Source organism: Falco peregrinus, chromosome 9 (assembly GCF_023634155.1).
Source record: "Falco peregrinus isolate bFalPer1 chromosome 9, bFalPer1.pri, whole genome shotgun sequence".
Classification (NCBI taxonomy): domain Eukaryota; kingdom Metazoa; phylum Chordata; class Aves; order Falconiformes; family Falconidae; genus Falco; species Falco peregrinus.
This window is the reverse complement of record NC_073729.1, coordinates 29,960,415-29,977,970: the sequence shown is the minus strand read 5'-3', so window position 1 is coordinate 29,977,970 and position 17,556 is coordinate 29,960,415. Positions and strand designations below refer to the sequence as shown.

The window sequence follows — 17,556 nt, the reverse complement described above, 5'->3', positions numbered from 1 at the left end:
TGAGACACAGGAGCTGAAAGGGTTCAAAGTCACACGTCCAGGCAGGATGAACTGGGAAAAAAAACTCCTCGTGTGCCACCCTGCTCCTGAACTACCTGACCCAGGTAAAGTGCTGCACTGAGGAATCAGATAGCGTGTCGCCTCTCGTCACAGCGCCGGGTGACTGCCCCGCTGTTGCGGGTGCTGCGGCCCCTCTGGGCCCTGTGTCCGCACCTGCCAGGACTGGGGACAAAGCAGAAATCCCCTGGTGTCAACCAACAGGATTTTACACATGCTGCACACAGGTATAAGTGGTCTGTGCAATTCTGACTGATTCAAGCAGAGCTGTTCACTTCTGAGTGAGTTATGCTAGGCATAAGTGGAAAAATGAGTATTTTATAGTAGTGTTATCCTATTTTATCTTTCAAACGAAGCGTTTGCTTGTGCCAATAAATACTTTCAAATTGCTTATAAAAATTGCTAGAGTTCGTAGGGGGAAGGCTATCAAATAATTTAAGCGAAATCAGTTAGGTGGACACTTTCATAAACACAATTTCGTATTAGGCTGCTAAATACAAAGGTCACTTAGGGGTCTTCCTGGAGAAACTCATTCCCTGCCTGAGCTGCAGGGCTGCCGGCTGCAGATCACCAGTGACACTGGCTATAACACAGCGGCTCTTGCTGGTGCTTTGTAACAGAGCCTGGTCTCACAGATTGATTTGAGAGGGATGCAAATTATTCCTATTAAACCCAATAGTTTAGGTAAAAAGATAAAAATGGCAAAACCGGGGAGGGGTGGGTGGCTGGGTATGTGTGTAAGTATCTAAGAACTCTGTTCCATATCAGACTCCGGGATCAGGCTACGGAGTGTTGCAAAATCCAGTTTTAAGAGGTCTTACACAAATTATAGTTGAATGTATAGAAATTAATCCACCCTTTCAGCCCCCAAGCACTTTGAAACCCTCAAGTGCTAACAGCAGCTGTGGATAAAAGCCTGAAACAAATACAGGGGGCAGGGGAACTCATCTCCTTGGGTCTTGGGGAACAAATCCGGCCCAAAGCTCCGCTGTCACCTGCCCCTCCTCGGCCTGGCCGTCCGAAGGGTGAGGGCTCCACACGGCTCTGGCTCGCCGTGGGGGTGCAGAAGCACCCGATGGACATACCCGGCTCCCCCCAAAGGGAGGTGCGGGGGGAGCTGGGGGCGCAGGGGGTGCTGGCGCACAGCACCCCTCACCCCGCTCGCCCCTGTACAAGGGCCTCCGGCGGCGCCCCGGCTTCCACCGCAACTTCACCAAACTTTGCGGTTACGTCCAGCCGCGCCGGTTCCCGCAGCTGCTCCCCACGCTGGGGCAACCGCTAGGGCGGGGGCTGAGCTGCCAGCGGGAAGGGCCCCCCGCAGCGCCGGGCTCCCCCGCAGCGCCGGGCTCCCCCGCAGCGCCGGGCTCCCCCGCAGCGCCGGGCTCCCCCGCAGGCGGTTCCACCTGGGGAAGCGCCGGTGGCACGGCAGCCCGGGAGCGGCGGCCGCGCTGCCCCAGCCCTGCGCACGCCGAGGCGGCCGCCCGCGCCCCCCGTCCCTCCAGCCGGGCCACCCGCGTCCCTGCCCCTCTCCAGTGGGAGTGGGCGGCGGGCGCTGCCCACGCACCCCCGCTCCCGCAGAGCCCTCAGGGAACACCCGCAGCGGGAGCGCGGGGGGTGGTCTCGCGGGGGGGGGGGGGGGAGGTGCGGGGAAGGGGCGGCCGCGCGTGGGGTCGCCCCGGCTGGGGGGGTGGGGGCGCGCCCCAGGTGCCGCTGGGCCCGGTGCCATCGCGCCCTGTCTCTTTAATAAACTGCTCTGCCGCCTGTCTGCGCGGAGTAAATTTCATCCTGTCATCAGGTCGCGGAGGAGGAGTTTGTTAATGTTCAGTTTGCTCAGTGGATCGATGTTTGCTGGCATCGCCTCGCCCTGCCTGTGTGTGTGTGTGTGTGTGTGTGTGTGTGTGTGCGCGCGCGTGTGCCTGTGCGAGCGTGTGTGCGCGCCAGTGCCTGTGTGTGTGCGTGTGTGTGCGTGTGTGTGTGTGTGTGTGTGTGTGAATACCAGATTTCCTTCCATCCAAAGCCTCCCTGTCCTCTCCCATATCACTCACTGCCTGGCATCTGACAGCACGGAACCTGCAGCGCTCCGCGCACACACACGCACGCACGCACACACACACCACGCACACCCGGGCACCGCTCCGCCATACAGCTCTGCGAGGAGGAGGAGGAGAGGAGAGGAAAGGGAGGAAGCAGCCAGCCCCACAGTCTTTCCAGAGCTGCCTTTTTAATATATACATATCTATTTTGTTATTTATTTATTACCATTCTCTGGCACTGTGGGCGCCTTTCATTTGCTCCTGAGCTTGGATGTTTGAATCAAAGCAAAGCAAGTGTTGCAACAGTTAAAAAAAAAAAAAAAAAAGCCAACCAAAAAAAAAAAAAAAGAGAGAGAGAGAGAAAGAAAGAAACCTAGATCTCTAAAATAAAATAAAAACCAAACAGGTTCCTATCAGTGAAGTGGAAAGGAGGGGGGCAGGGGAGGCTTGAGGGGGGTGTTGGGGAAAGCAGCTGAGAGGCAGAGAAACACGACTCAGGAGCGTCTCAGGGCTCTCGGATCTGGGGACAGAAGTGAGATTGGAGAAAGTAGAGCGATGCCAAGGAGGAAACAGCAAGCACCCAAACGGGCTGCAGGTAAGGAGAAGCCATCCACTTACACAGCCTCTGTCTCTCCACTCCTTCCAATCCTACCCCCCATCTTTATTATTATTTAGGGTCACCCTTGCTTTTCCGGGCTGGATCTTTATTTATTTATCCCCCCTCCCCCTCCCTTTCCCTTCGTAACTCTGTGGAGCCAGTTTCATCCCTTATTGCCAAGATCTTTACTCTGACATGGGCTGTCCCCTTCCACCCTCCCGCCGCTCCCACCGCGCTCGGTCCCCGCTGCCTCCTGCTCCCAGTTCCCATCCTGCCCTGGCTAAACTTTTCCCCCCAACTTTATTCCGCTCGGCTCCCATTCTCCCCCGGCCCCTTTCCCTTACCGAACCGAAAGCTGCCTCCCATTTGCTTCCCGCTTTAGTCTTTTTTTTTTTTCCCCCCTTTATTCCACCCCCCCACCCCCCACCCCCTCCCGGTGGTTTTTGTTTTTAAAAACGTGTGTTTCGCGAAGTGGGTCGGTGTGTTTAACCTTTTATTTCGCCGTGTTTCTGGTGGCGATGCTGGCCGGGTGTGTGTGCCTCTGTGTGTGTGTGTGCACGTTGTGTATGCCTGAAATAGTACAGGGACTGTCTCTGCTGATGAACCCGGTGGGGAAGTTCAGCCTTTGATCATCAGTGGTGAAAATTGCAACAGGAAATAAAATGAAACGTTCTGACTGTTAGAAGACAATCCACATTTTCAAATCAAATCCGTCTTTTGTTTTGTAGCCGAGTTTTTAGATTTGCACATGCCAAGTGGTTTTGCAATTTTTATTTATTTTTTTTTTTTAAGAAGAAAATAGTTTGCAACTTTGGAAGTGTTTTGTTTTGTCGTTTGTAGGGTGTTCTTTTCCTTTTGGGGGCCAAGGAAAAGAAACAGATGAGTGGGCCTGTATAGTAAATCTTTTCAAACAGTTTTCTTTCAGGCTGCTTAATTGCTTTTTATTTTTTTTTAATAGTGTGGTGGGGTTTTGTTTCTGGGAAGCGCAATATGGAAGTTCATTTTTCTTCTGCCAGACCCACCCACTGAAAAATCAGCTTTCCAGTTGATTGCCAGCTTTGATTTGACATTTGATTGATCACCTGTCATCTTGCTGCCTTTGATCTATTCATTCTTGATATATATCAATAAATCACTCACCATGGTAACCCAAGTGCCAATGACGTAAGGCTTGCCCTCTAGATTCTCTTAGCCAGACATGCACAATTATTATCTTGTTTGGCTCTTAATGTAGGCGGGTTTTTTCCCTTCTTTTTTTCTTTGTGTCCTTCATCAGATCAGTTCTTTAAAGAAAACTAGTATTTTATGTTTTTAATTATAAAATTGTTTTTTAATTTTTCTTCCCCCTTCTGGATATTTTCTAGGTGTAGCATATTATATGTGGGACAAAATGTATGGGCAAGTTTAGTGGCATACTTGAATAAACTTTGAAAAGTAGTGCTTGGGATTCATTCAAAGGTAAATGTTATTTCAGAGAAACTAGGATATGCATTAACTTTATTAACTTACATATTTTGCTGTGTTCATATAGGTGTAGGACAATGGTATGCAGGCAGGGTCTTTTGGGATGTGACCAATGAATGTACCTATGCAGGTTGCGAGTATGATTCCTGGCAAGCAAAGATCCCCTTTAACCATAAATAATAGTTAAGCTAGAAATGCATATATATATATATATGTATATGTATATGTATATATATGTATTCAGAAGAACTCTCTGATGAGTTGCTATTATTTTATTCACAAAGAGGTTATATCTGAAGAAGGCATTAATGTTTTCAACTTGCAGGATAAATAGCTATTTTTTCATGGATGCTGATCATCACAGTGACAAGGCTAGAATTGCTCCTTTTTTCTCTCTTGTCAGGAGTATGAGACTTCATTTTATTTTGTTTTCAAAGTAGAATTTTCGCTTGGAATGTGAGTAGTATCTTTTTGTAGAAGGGGTACCCTGTTCTTTTTTAGAGACATAGGCTAGAGAGTAAGTAAATTTTTTGCGAGCAAAGCTCATGCTCCCGGGATTTCCCTGCTGAGAATACAGTAAGATATGTTTTTATCCAGAACGCTACAGTATTTTTGAGAATCTTAATGGTAAAGGAGAAATCTGAGTGACCACAATTACATCTCTCTTTCCTCATTCTCATTATAAAACGTGCATTGCTCTTCAGTGGTGCATTTCTTTGATTATATTTGTCCTCAGATCAATGTTGTTTCAGGTGAGCAAAATGCTGCAAATGCAGTCCAGTTTCATCCAGCATAACTGATCTGAAGTAGGTTTATACATTTGCAATAGTTCTCCTGCTTTGAAGTTGTATTTGTGTGTTTGTGGGGGGTAGAGGGGGGTTTCAAAGAGCAGACGTGCCTGTTGTATATAGTTCTTAAAACTGACTTTCATTTTCAGGGATAGTACTGAGGCTCTGTTTTATATGGTGAAAAATACCTCAAAGTGACAGTAGACAGACTGTGCAGTGAGAAATGAATCGCTCATCAAGGCTGATAGCAAAGCTCCTTATTCCTTTTATTTAAAGGAGTTAATACATTATATATTACTTAATTTTCACTTTTATTTATTTTTAGTTGTACAAGTTCAAAGGTATCAGTTGCACTGCATTTTGTCTTGATGGCAGCAGAGATATTGAAGAGAAGTTTGCAACTTTTAGCTTCTTTAGATAGTTCACTTCCAACGGAAGAAAAATGATAAGCCTTATGATTCTGGACATGCCTGCTTTTGTCATTGCTTAAAATTAAATACTATGCACAACTGTAAATAATTACTACCATGCACTGACTTTGAAAGCAGGTTTCTAGTTTGATTAATGAATAATGTAAAGGTTAGAGAGAACCAGCGAGTGAATCAGAAGTGAAGTCCTGCTGCTAGATGAAAATCTGTCTAGAGAAATATACATGGCAATTTTGTCCTTTTCTATTATTAATTTTAAGCCTTGTATTCCTAAGAAATATATTACAGACCATTGTAATGAAACAAGGTAGTGTAATTGGATAAACGGAGCACTATTTATGTTTGATGATGGGGATTTTTGATCTCAAATTACACTTTTAAAGACACTTTATTTCACATCAACATGGAAACTATGTCAAATGCATTTTGATCTTTCCAGGGCCGAAGCTTTTCTGAATCGTCATTCCTTTTTGAGATCGTCATTTCCATTTCGATAATTCTTGAAGCAGATAGTTACAGCTCTTGATATCAGTGCCTGCTTTAGTATCATACTTCTGTTTACAGTAAACAACCCATTTGTATTGTAGCTTTCACCCAAAGGAGTCACAAAGGGCTTTGCAAACGGCTGGCCCAATTCTTCTCTTGCTCAGGTGCAAATCAGAAATAGCTTTACTAGCAGCATCAGTGCAGTTGCAGTGAGTACTGTCTGCTCCTGCAAGTAAGAAGAGACTCAGGCCCACAAAGTACTTCATCCTTCAATGAAATGCAGCCACCTCTGGGGTAGAAGTCTTGTAACGATTCCATAACAAATGGTAATATATTAACAGAAGGGTGGAAAAAGGGTGGGAGCAAAGCAGAATTGCTATTCAGATTTTATTCCTAGGGGTATGAAATAGCTTTCAAACACAATTTCATTGGATTAAACTCTCCTTTCCCCTGCAGCTTGTTTAAATGTGCATATTTTATTTTGTGATCATGAATTGCTAGTTTGATTTTTTAAAGCCTGCAAAGAGGAATCTGGACTTAACGCCTTTTCCGGCTGCAATTTTGTATTTCTTCTTTTCCTTCTCTCTCAGCTCCAGTAGGCTATCTAAGAACCAAAGCTTTGGAAAAGTACAGCAGAAACAGCTATCAGTCGCATTTATTTTGTTTATTCGAGCTGTAGAATAACACAGTTTTGTTTTTGGAAAAGTCCTCCCAGAGCAACAAACAGAAGATACTTAGCAGTCAGTACTTTAAAGCTGCAGTTTGCACCTTAGGAGTAAAAGGTTATTTAAAGCAGAAACATATTTAGAAAGTGAAATTCTGCTTCTGCAGAGAGCAGAGCAAATGACCAGCTAGGTCTGATACATACGTTTCTGCGATGAAGGGAAGCGTTATATACATGTATTAATAAGCAAGAGCATTGTGGCTTTTTTAGTGTTATTTGTATCCTTTATTACAGGGGCAATAGAAGCAGGTTCCAAGCAAGCAGTCCTGAATGAAACTATAGGAATGGCAGCATCGTTTTGTTTAAACAACCTCCAGAAAAGCAAGTGCACATCAAAACCACCTAAATAGCTCATGCCTCAGAACCTTTCAGTTGCTGTGCACACCACGATGCTGACAGATGACAAAAAAGCCAAGGTGTTGACAAACAAGAGGAGCCTTTAAATCCTGGTTAATTAAATATATTCCAAAATAGGTACTTTTGCAACTAAAGAGGCACCAAAATTAGTTGCCATCTGCGTTAAATTCTGGAATCGGCTACTAAGCCTGAAACAGCTATGTAATTTTTTCCCATTGTCAAAACTCAGGCCTGAATGGGACAATTTGAAATCATGTTCATTTTAGTTACTGTTTCCTTATTTCAATTTTCCTGTCACATATCAATGCACTGTATATTATCACTATGTAAAGAGTGGGACTCACCAAGAGTTCAGCCCCAGTGACTGTGAAATAAAAGATGTTTCCATCAGTAAATGACACAATTTTATAGCCCTTTTAAAAACACGTTCATTGTCAGAAATTCTTTTGCATAAATGCTCTCCCTCTTCTGTGCTCTCTAATTGAAAAGCCCATTTTCTTCAAAACAGCAGGATTTTGGTATTTCCTCCTGGAGCTTTCTTCTTCTGATTTTTCCTCTCATTCATAGCACCCACCTCAAGTAACTGTTTCCCCTAGAAGAGGTCCCTGGAGTTCCTCCGTAGCAGAGGGCCAGGGAGAGCCTTTCTCCCGTCGTTTTACTTCCCATCCCGATGAGGACATCACTCCCAGAGAGCAACTCCAGACTCGCAGAAAAAAAAAAGCTGTCAGTTGCTGTGGCTGCAATTCCCAACTTAGCAGCAGCAGAGGGAATGGAACTGTACTCTATCAATTACAGTTGGAACCAGAGGCTAAACACTTATTGTGTTAAGCTATTGTGCAGATCTTAAGAGCTCAAATGTAAAAAAAATATCATGTCAGCTAGTGGAGGGGAGAATAAGGCCTGGTTCTTCTACTGGATGACGTATTGTTAGCAAATGCAAAGTAAAATTATTCAAATTCTATTTAATGCTTCTCGGGTTGAGACATGTGTGTACCATATTATGCCTTAAAAAAGGGGGATCCTACTGACTTTACTGCTAAAATAAGCCATTATTTTTCCCTCTTCTCCGCAAAATGAAAATATTTGTGAAGTTTTACCTCTAAAGCGTGCTCATGCAAGCAGAGAGACATTTTCATCTGTCTCCGAATCTGATACAGGAGTCAACTAGAAACATTACGCTCTCAGATGAAGTCTTACATTTCATTCATGCAAGAGCAGTGATTTTTCATTACCTATTTAATTACAATAATTTACATGAGAGTGGGTCCAGTTCTGCAGCTCTTACTCAGCACTTTCCTTCAATGGGTAACTGGCCTGTGTAAAGACTGTCTATGTGAACCTGGGCTGTTTAGCTTCAAAATTAAATATATATGTTTCTTTAGTAATGTTTTGCCTCTGAAGAGGGATCAGATTGTACCATTAAGCTTTAAATTTAGGGAGAGTTCTGCTTGTAACTTGTGTTACTAATGGCTGCATGCTATTCTTCTCTAAAGTCTGTACGACTGAGATATTTTGCTTCCTTGGCTAACTTTGCTTCTCAAACACATTTCCATTGTCTGTGTTAATTATTGAACACTGTTTCTTGGTACTGGTAGGTGATACAGTCTTTTAAAGAATCTGTTTTTAACATGTAGTGTTAACGCTGTACACACGAGCAGCAGCTCTCAAGTAAATGCATGAAGATGGTTTTGCAAATCAGAAGCCTTAGAGTTCCGTGTAGTTTTAGGGACTAAAATCGGTTTTCTCATTAAGGTGACCTCTCACTTGAGGCTGTTGGATCTTGGCACCGAGTAATTTTTACCATGTTATAATAATGGCTTCTGCAACTCAGAAATACCTTGACAGCAAACTGTGTATTTTTTTAAGGTTTCAAGGAGAAACGCATCATAGAAGCACACTGTTTCCCATTAGATTTACGCATCCCTCTTTAACTGTTTCTGGCTTTTCATCTGTTACTTGTGAGGTTTTTCAGGCAAAAAAAAGTGGAAAAACTGGTCTTATGATCTAAGTGTTGCATTAAGTAGTTCATTTATAAAAATGAAGAAAATCTTTGTTTCTCTAAAAGAAATGTTTTCCCCCTCTGCCCTAGGAAAAAGAAAGTCACAACAATAGCTTCAAAATGACAGGATTCAATTGTGAAAAATACATAGTTTATAATGTGCAGTGCCCGATGGTCCTAAGTATTGGTAAAATTCCAGTTAAATAGAACAGTCCTAAATGTATTGGAAACAGACCCTCTTCAGATATGCACATATACATACCTAAAAAAAGGAGAGACAGTCGCCTGTCTGGGAGCAGGATGCACTGTTCTTATTGACAGAAACTGGAGAGCTCAGTTGTTTAGAGCAATTTTTGATTATTCCACCAATATTTGCCCAAATGTTAAAACTTGTGTGATGTTAGGAGCTGTGTCCACTGAAAGTCCTTTGTTAGTGTTTATTTTCTTTAAACCTCCAGCTCCTGGAATCTGGTGATTATGCAAGTGCCCACTGTGCATTTTAAAAGGAAAATGTATTTTAAACTCCTTGCTATGGAGAACTAAGGAGCTTGAAAATGTGCAGCCTAAAAGTTCTTATGCCAGAAGAAAAATGCTGTGATTCTCAAAGTGACTGTTTCTGACATCTCATAATTTTCAGCTGGTCTCACAATTTTTGTGGTTGTGCTTCGTGATTTTTGAATAAACAAGGTTGGCAGTATTGCTTTTGACTGATTCCAATGATGAACTGGTGTATGTGTCTGCGTATGTAATTATATACATACACAAACATAATACCAGTAAACAAAATACATAACATAATGATGGAATGGAGTTACATGAATGGTAGCTCTGAATTTGTATTGATATCAACAAAGCAGTTTTGAGACATTAGACCATGGGTTCTTGAAGAGTGGCTTTCAACTGAAGTTTTGTGGAGATTGTTTTTAGTGGCAATTAAATCTAGAAAGTTAATAGCCAGTAACTGTTCTTTAAAGTCTGAACGCTTGCAAGACCTATGAGGAATGCATAGCCTACCTTTTTTTCAGATATAATCAGGCTCAACTTTATTGAAAAAAAATTTACAACTAGCAACATTAATGCTGTATTTTTATTGTATTAATGCAAATGAGATGCTGACTTCTTTCTTTCATCTCCATGGCTTGTATCTGTTATAGCTGTATTTTATTCCTTTCTGTGTCTTTTCTCCCAGTGTTCTGTAAACTGCTATCATCTAATGATACTGAGGCTCATTAAAGTTACTCACCATGCTAAAGAGACTATGGGAATCATCCTTAGCTCTAGATGGCTATAGAAAAGCAAAACCATTGAGTATATGGGGAAAACTAATCCAGATCAACCCTTCCGTTCCCATTTTGGGAAATCTTTAAAACTGGTAGGTCAGACAGGAGGAAGAAACTTGCAGGAAGAGCAGTGTACTGGAAAGAACAGGTCATTTTTAATACACATCCCTACCTGACAAAGATAAAAAGCAATAAAGTTTTAAGGAGCTTTCTGGCTCTTCCTGCATCTCTCTCCGAAGACTCATTTAATTGAAAAGCCTGTTGTGCTTGGTTTTGTGCATGTAAAAGAGAGAAGGGGCAATTTTGCACAAGGCCTAATATTCCAGCACAATATAATCGGAACTCTTTCTGGTTGCTTTTTAAGTCTCTCTGTTCATATAAAATTAAGACCCTCTTATCTTAAATTGTAGTAAATCTCATTCAATATTGCTTTCATAACTTAAAAAATGCTGTTACATATTCCCAAAGCAACTTTGCTGAAGTAATATTTGGTCTGTTTATATGGAATCAGTGCAGGATTTCTATTGAAAAAGGAGCAGCACACAGTTCTTGCTCATAATGGAAATAACTGAATTCTCTGAAACACCTTACCTTGGTAGCAAAGATTTTTTCTAGAGAAACTCTGCTTAGACGGGATTGGAACGAAAATCTGCACATTGGTGCAGTTTGGTATGTGCAGACAACAAGCCTATTTCCATCATTCACCCTCCACTTGGACAGAAGTAATTTTTTTGGTAGAAAGGTTTTACTCTGAATTTTCCATATATAAATAATTTTGTGTGAATTACACTGGGACTTACCACCACAATTCATAAGGCCTGCAATTTTCTTTGTACATGTAGGAAGAACTCATTTACTTCCTGCAGCATGAGTGGACTTCACAGAAAAGAGCTGGATCTTTTTCATGATGTACAGTTCTGCATTGAAGAAACATAACCTTATGCTAGCTGGTATATTGGTCTACCAAAATTAATTTTTTTATGTGTTTTTCAGCCGTGTCATAACATCTATAAGCACAGTACAAGTAGCTTTAAATTAACATGTGAAAGGAGAAGGAAGCTAAGTAGTTATATTGATCATCTGTAGCATTAAATGCTAAAAAAATTAAAAGCTTTCTAGTGCTTTTGATAATCTGTATGGTTCCTGCTCATATATGTCTGCTTTGTTAGTGAGCAATATTTCTTCACACTTAGCACCTTTCTTCCAAAGATTTCTTACTAATGCTGTGTACTCCTCAGAATAAACCCAGTGAAGTAGAATATTTTTTCCCCATTTTACAGAAAATCAAATTGAAGCCAGGAGGTATTAGCTGATTTTCTCAAGGTCAAACAGTATTTGCTCCTAATTCCCTTCTCTAGGTACTAGATCACATTTCTGTTGTCAGCACACTTCCAGGAGAGAAAGCCAGGCTGGAGGCTCAAGGCATCTGCGTGCTTGCTGCTGGGGTGAGAAGAGGGAGCAGCTCAGCTGGGGCACTGGGGCTGTTGGAGGGCAGCTGGAAAGGCAGTTTCATCCCTTCCGTGCAACTCCCCGTGGTGGAGGAGGTGGCACTTTGCTCATGTCCAGGAGCTCCCAAAAGTGGGAGGACTCACAGTTAGAGAAATCAGAGCTCTGCTAACTGGGCGCTTTACTAGGCAATAGCTTTAGACAGAATAATTTAAGTCTTTTACCTTGGTCAATGGTAAGTTTCAGAGCATTTGGTTATGGTTACTTTTTCCCCTATATACTGTTCTTCATTTCTTTGTCAGACCTGCGATCTAGCTTTGTATTTCTGACAGTGTGTAATGTATTGCCTTGAGAAATATGAAAAACCTGGTCTGATTGCAACTAAACGGGACATACACATTTTTTCCCCCACCCAGACTGCCGGAGGCAGTTGGAAATCTCTGGTAATAGAGTTTGAGGCTCTGGTTTTTCTAAGTCAGCTTCTAATGTTAAGGGTCTAAATCCTTACATGGGCACCTAAATAGAGCTCTGCCTTTTCAAAAGCTTTTAGCACCAAGCAGTTCCCATGGACCTTCCTCAGTTCCCCCTCTTGTGTAAACTGGAATTGTTAAGCCTCGATCAAGGGCAGTGGTTTTTTTTTTCTAAAGTGGAGATGTATGTATTGCCTATAGAAGAAATATGATGCAAGTAATAGCCTATGGATTCATTAAGGATTGTTTATGTTTATTTTCACACCATATTACCTTTCAGGAATGGTCGTTTCAGCCATTATATTGACAGGGACTCAGAATAAATCTTAGGTAATATAAGGCTAATCTGCCATACCTGGGAGACCACCTGCTACCCTCTCAAACAGAGGCCAGATCGTTTGGTGCTGAATCACCAGGTAGGGCTTTCTCCTCTGGAGCTGGGGACTTGGGAAGCTCTCCCATGGCTCCTTTTCATGTGGAAATTAATGCTTGCCTCTATTTCTGAATAGTAGGTTATTAGAGTTCATATGCAAATTCCCAGGATGGGAATTTGTCTCTCTTTGATAATTGATATAATAATATATATTTTTAGTGGTCCAAAGTCCTTGAGCTTGAGCCTTGTATATGTAATTTATGTTTATTTCTTACTGTTATTAACTATAATTTAGTTGTTGGCGCCTTTCATTGCCTTAGATTGAAGGGAGTGTCTCTATCCCATTGCCCCTCCGTAAACAATGCCCTTTTAGGGTTCCTTATCCTGTATCCTTGCCCAGACATTTCCTAGCCTGTCAAATACTGTCATTTTATTCCTTACAGATCATTCACAGTACGTCTCCTGTTGCACACACAAATAAGGAACAAATGCAATCACGATGCATCATCGTTTAGCATAACAAATAAAAGCCGATCTGTGCAGATTTCCCTTAAAGTGTCTCTTAATATGTATTGTCAAAATGTCTGAAGATGTCTTTTACTCATAAGCATTTAATTATTCGTGACAATTAAACTAATATTCAGAGCAGGAAAAAAATGAAGGTATTAAATATTTTCTCTTGTCAAAAGCTAACAAAACGTCACCTGGCATAGCAAACTCCTTAAATTTTGTATTTCAAACATACCTTATAATTGAAAGGCTCTTGAACAAAATTACGGGGTCCCACTTCACAGCTCTATATTTTGTATTGGATTTGAGGAAATTGTACTTTTAAAACTAGACCAAAATTTAAGGGCACATCCTTACAGCTTATATCAGTAATGAGCAGCTGAATACTTGATGACTGAAAAGGAGTTTCTATCAATTTTTAAGTCTGTGCTGAAATTTACAGCCAACGGCCTCTCTGACTGAATTAGGGACTCAGTCCTGGGTTTTGTAGCCTCAGCCAGTTATTGTTTTATTTGTGCGTGAGAAAAAACAGCTCAAATAACACAAAGCAAGTCATCAACCTTTTCTTTGTTCAGAATTATGGATTGATTTTGTTGGGTTTGATCCCTCTAGCCAGATGGATTGTTTGAACTGGAGAGGTAACATGCTGTGGATAAGGCAGAACAAGTCGCCAACACTGCTGCTGAGGGCTCAGCACCTTCACCTGCCTGGAAGCCCTTTAACGTGCAAGAAGTTCAGCTACATGATAATGAAAAGGGGGAGAAAAACAGAGAAGATCTTGAAAAGAGCTGAAAACCAGCAGAGGCCTCGAGTGCAGTGTTGTGTGGATGCTGGAATACTGCGTAGCCCCAGGCACAGCAACAATAACATCTATATTATGGGCACAGCAATTCCTATAGTCCAGATTGTTTGGGGTTTTCAGTTGAGGGATTTGATTTCTACTGGTTCTAATGTTTCCAGTTCTGAGCAACCATTTCCATTATCAAAATTTGTGTTTCCTTTCTTAAAATGTTCTTCCTGTAATTTAGGCTAAGATCTATTCGGCAAAAAAAATTAAAAGACTTACATCAGGGTTTATTTCAAAGCTGTGGGACCACTGTGCTTTCTGGCAGTGATGTGCACATTTTTCAGAGATATCTTCTGCTTTCCCTGAGAAAATCCACCCCAATTTGTCTTAGAAAGTCTAAAAGTTGCTGTTGCCAAAGAATTTTTAGAAGGTGACACAGCATTCTCCAGCATGCCATCTCCAACACGCATGCTCTGTTCTTGGTTTCTCTTTTTCAATTACATTCCTTTAAAATATGTTTTAGCTGGGGATAAGTAGGACAATTGCTTTCCCTGCTGCAGGGACGGCAATGGGCCTGAGCAGTCTAAGGGGAATGAGGACCGGTCTGTATCGTGCGTGCAGCTGTAGCCCAGGCCCCAAGATGGGAAACGGGGAAACTGAGAAAGCAGAATGTGGTAAGGGCAGCAGGAGAGAGCATAAAATTATCAAATAGCTCTAGAGAACCGTGGTAAAAATGTGTATTTGACTCTATTGCCTGGTAAGCGTGGACCGTGATATTGAGCATTAGCTCTTGCAGGGAATGCATCCAACAGTTTCTGTCTAGGTTAAGACCTGGATGGAAATAAGTATGGTTCCACATGCGCAGTTCCTAGTTTTCCTCAGTTTTTTTTGGGGTTGTTTTTGTTTTTTTATTTTTTTCACAAGCATGCCTGGGCCCTGGCTCCCTTGCAGGCAGAGGGTGGGTGGCTGCAGGACATGAGCCTCAGCTGGGCAGGCAGGTGTGTCCACAGGGCTGCTCAGCCTCACGGGACCTTCCTCTCTGTGGAAAAAAGTAGAAAAACTCACTTAAAATTTGAGCTGTGCCCACATCCTGTGTCTGTTAAATAGCTGTGGCAATGCCCCATCCCCGAGGCATGGTGCTGGCAGTTCAGGAGCGGCTGGGCAGCGGTGTGAAATGCCCTTGAAAGGAGGAAAATGGTGATTCCCTGTGAGGAGGCGAGGCTCAGGGCCGCACCTTGGCTGGCGAGAATTAAACAGACGTCTTGAAGACTTAAGGCAGCAGAGAGGTTTGTGGAAGCCATATAGAATGTACAATAATGATATATATATAGGGTGGTTGCGAGGTATCGGGGGGGTTGAGCTGCGGGAGCTGCCCAGTCAGGGGGCTGGGGAGGCGCAGGGTGCCACAGGTAGGCCTGAACAAAGCGTGGAAATTGCTGGCAGTTAAGTAGCTGTTGTACAAAAGCAAGCAGCTCAGAAAATACAAAGAATAATGCCAGGAGTTTCAACCACAGATATCTGTTTAGATAAAAAGAGCCTGTTAGTCTGAGATCTCTTCTCATGCCACAACATGCAAATTGCAAGGGGCTGATCCCTCTGTCGCTCTGTGAGTAACTGCCATTTACTTCAGCAGGTGCTGGGCCCTTACAACGCTGACTTTGGTTTTACTTGGGGCAGGGGGGGTTATTTTATCTCATTTACTGCCCTGTGGGAGATTTTCCATAGAAACTGAATCTTTCTATCTGGGAGTCGGCAACAAAACTTGAACAAGGATCATCAATAAGAGCGGAGCAAGTTGCCTTCAGGATATTGTACAGCTTTGTGTCACCTCCAAAATAACTAAAATCCTAAGAATGTTAATCTAGAAAGCAGTCACCCTTGCATTACTCTTCTGCTGTTTCTGTGAACTTATTAGAGATTTTATAAACTTGTGATTTGAGTTAAACAGAGGTAAATCATTTGGAGAAATATTTGCAGGGAGGCAGAGGGATGTTATGATGCCATCAGCATCTGGGTTTCCACTTGGTTGGATTAGGAACATTTTACCTTAATCATTCCCAAACATGTTTGCTAAAATCCCTTCTTTCATTTTTTATCACCCATGAGCTATAGCCAGGCAGGTTTTCAATTTGTGTATGTGTGTGTGTTAGGGTAAAGTGATGAAATTTGTTGTTAGAGTGAGTATACGAACAGTCTCATTTTTATATTTGTCTTCTTTCATTATAACTGTTTGGAAACATTTTGATTCAGTTAAAATGCACTATTTTCCATATACAAAGTATGTACAGGGGAACAAGGGAGTGATTATGAGTTTCTCCAAGGAAATAAGCATCTCTTAGCCATCATCCTACAACTGGGAAAGTTCTAATACATGACATCTATATAATTTAACCTAATAATTTTTTTCTTTTTACAGTGATGTAATGGGGAGAGTGACCTGGACTTTGTAAAAGTTCCCCTACTTACTGCAGATTCCCAAGGGCAATGTAACATTCTAGACAGTGTTTTATATGCCCTGATTAAAATGTAACATATTTTTGCATTTCCTGTGCAGTGACCTGTTAGTGCTCATAGACAGAACACTTAAAGAACAGTTACAAGGAGACATTTCCAAATGTGCCTAATATGCACGAGTTTTTATAACATTCTTATTTCATTTGAAATTGCAGCTACAGCAGGAACCATTCAGACGGCGCATTGATTTAACTTTTTAATCCACTGTTTTGCTACGTCAAGTAAAATAAATGTTTGTTTTTAGCTCCGTTTTTTGCATTGCTAAAACTCGTAACTACTTGCTTTAAGCTTGGGATTCTAAAGGGAGCTACATTATCTGAGATTTAAAGCTTGCTTTTTGTAGCTGCTTTCTCACAACTCCCCCAAGAAAAAAAAAATACAAAAGTACAACTTTAGCAAAAAGGGCTTTTATATCTCTATCAATTATAGAAACACCAGCTGCAGTAGATTACAAATGTGTTTGGCTGATTGTGATGTTGTGTGGGGAAAACTGTCACAAGGAACTGGATTCTGTTCTCCCCGACACCGCTGGGATGTTGCACTGTTCCCTCGGCTGCAGCCGGCACTTCTGTCAAAGCTGGAGTGGGCAAGAGTGGGATCCGGCACTGGGATTGCCAAATAGCGTACTGCCAAATCTAGCTAGGTACTTGTGCACACGTCCTGGCATTAGGAAAAAATATGAAGCTGTTGAATGTGAACACGAGTGTTAGCTGTGTGTCATAGTGTATGCATGTGTTTTTATGTGAGCTGAAGCAAAAGCCACACCAATATGTCTGCAACCTGGACCAGAAACCTCTGGGGAGAATCACTCCAGTTATTTTTGATCTTTATTTTTTATATCCAAGATATTTTTTTCCTTTTACTTTCTTGAAGAACCAAGTCAACGGGAAAGGCACCACAGAACAAAAATTGTTTGACCAGCCCGTAATCACGAAGAAAAGAAATAGGATGCAAGACAGCAATGCAAGATGGGCGATTTAGCATTTTTGGTGGTGTTGGGCTCAGGAAAAAATAATGTATCAAAGTGCGTGCGGGTCATTATTGCTTCACTAATGTCCTGGGGTAAAAGCATATCAATATAAGGGCTTTCAGTTGTTTGCATCTTGGTTACTGTTTCATTTATCTTACTGTGCTTTGGGTCACTCTGGAAGGATGTGGGTGGGTCCTGGTTTATTTTAACAAAGAGAAACTGACATAGCAAAGTTCTGCATATACTTTTCAGTGAAAATGCAATTTTCTATT

The 17,556-nt window shown here is 42.0% G+C and overlaps 1 protein-coding gene across 1 annotated transcript in view; it reads left to right on the top strand.

Annotated features, from left to right (window-relative positions):
• Positions 1-1,924: 1,924 nt before the first annotated feature.
• TSHZ2 (teashirt zinc finger homeobox 2) overlaps positions 1,925-17,556 on the top strand; it is a 232,021-nt gene continuing 216,389 nt past the window's right edge. The window contains exon 1 of the mRNA XM_005235929.3: positions 1,925-2,685. Coding sequence (XP_005235986.1) covers positions 2,646-2,685 — 40 coding nt within the window. The 5' untranslated portion in view covers positions 1,925-2,645. The remainder of the gene's footprint in view (positions 2,686-17,556) is intronic.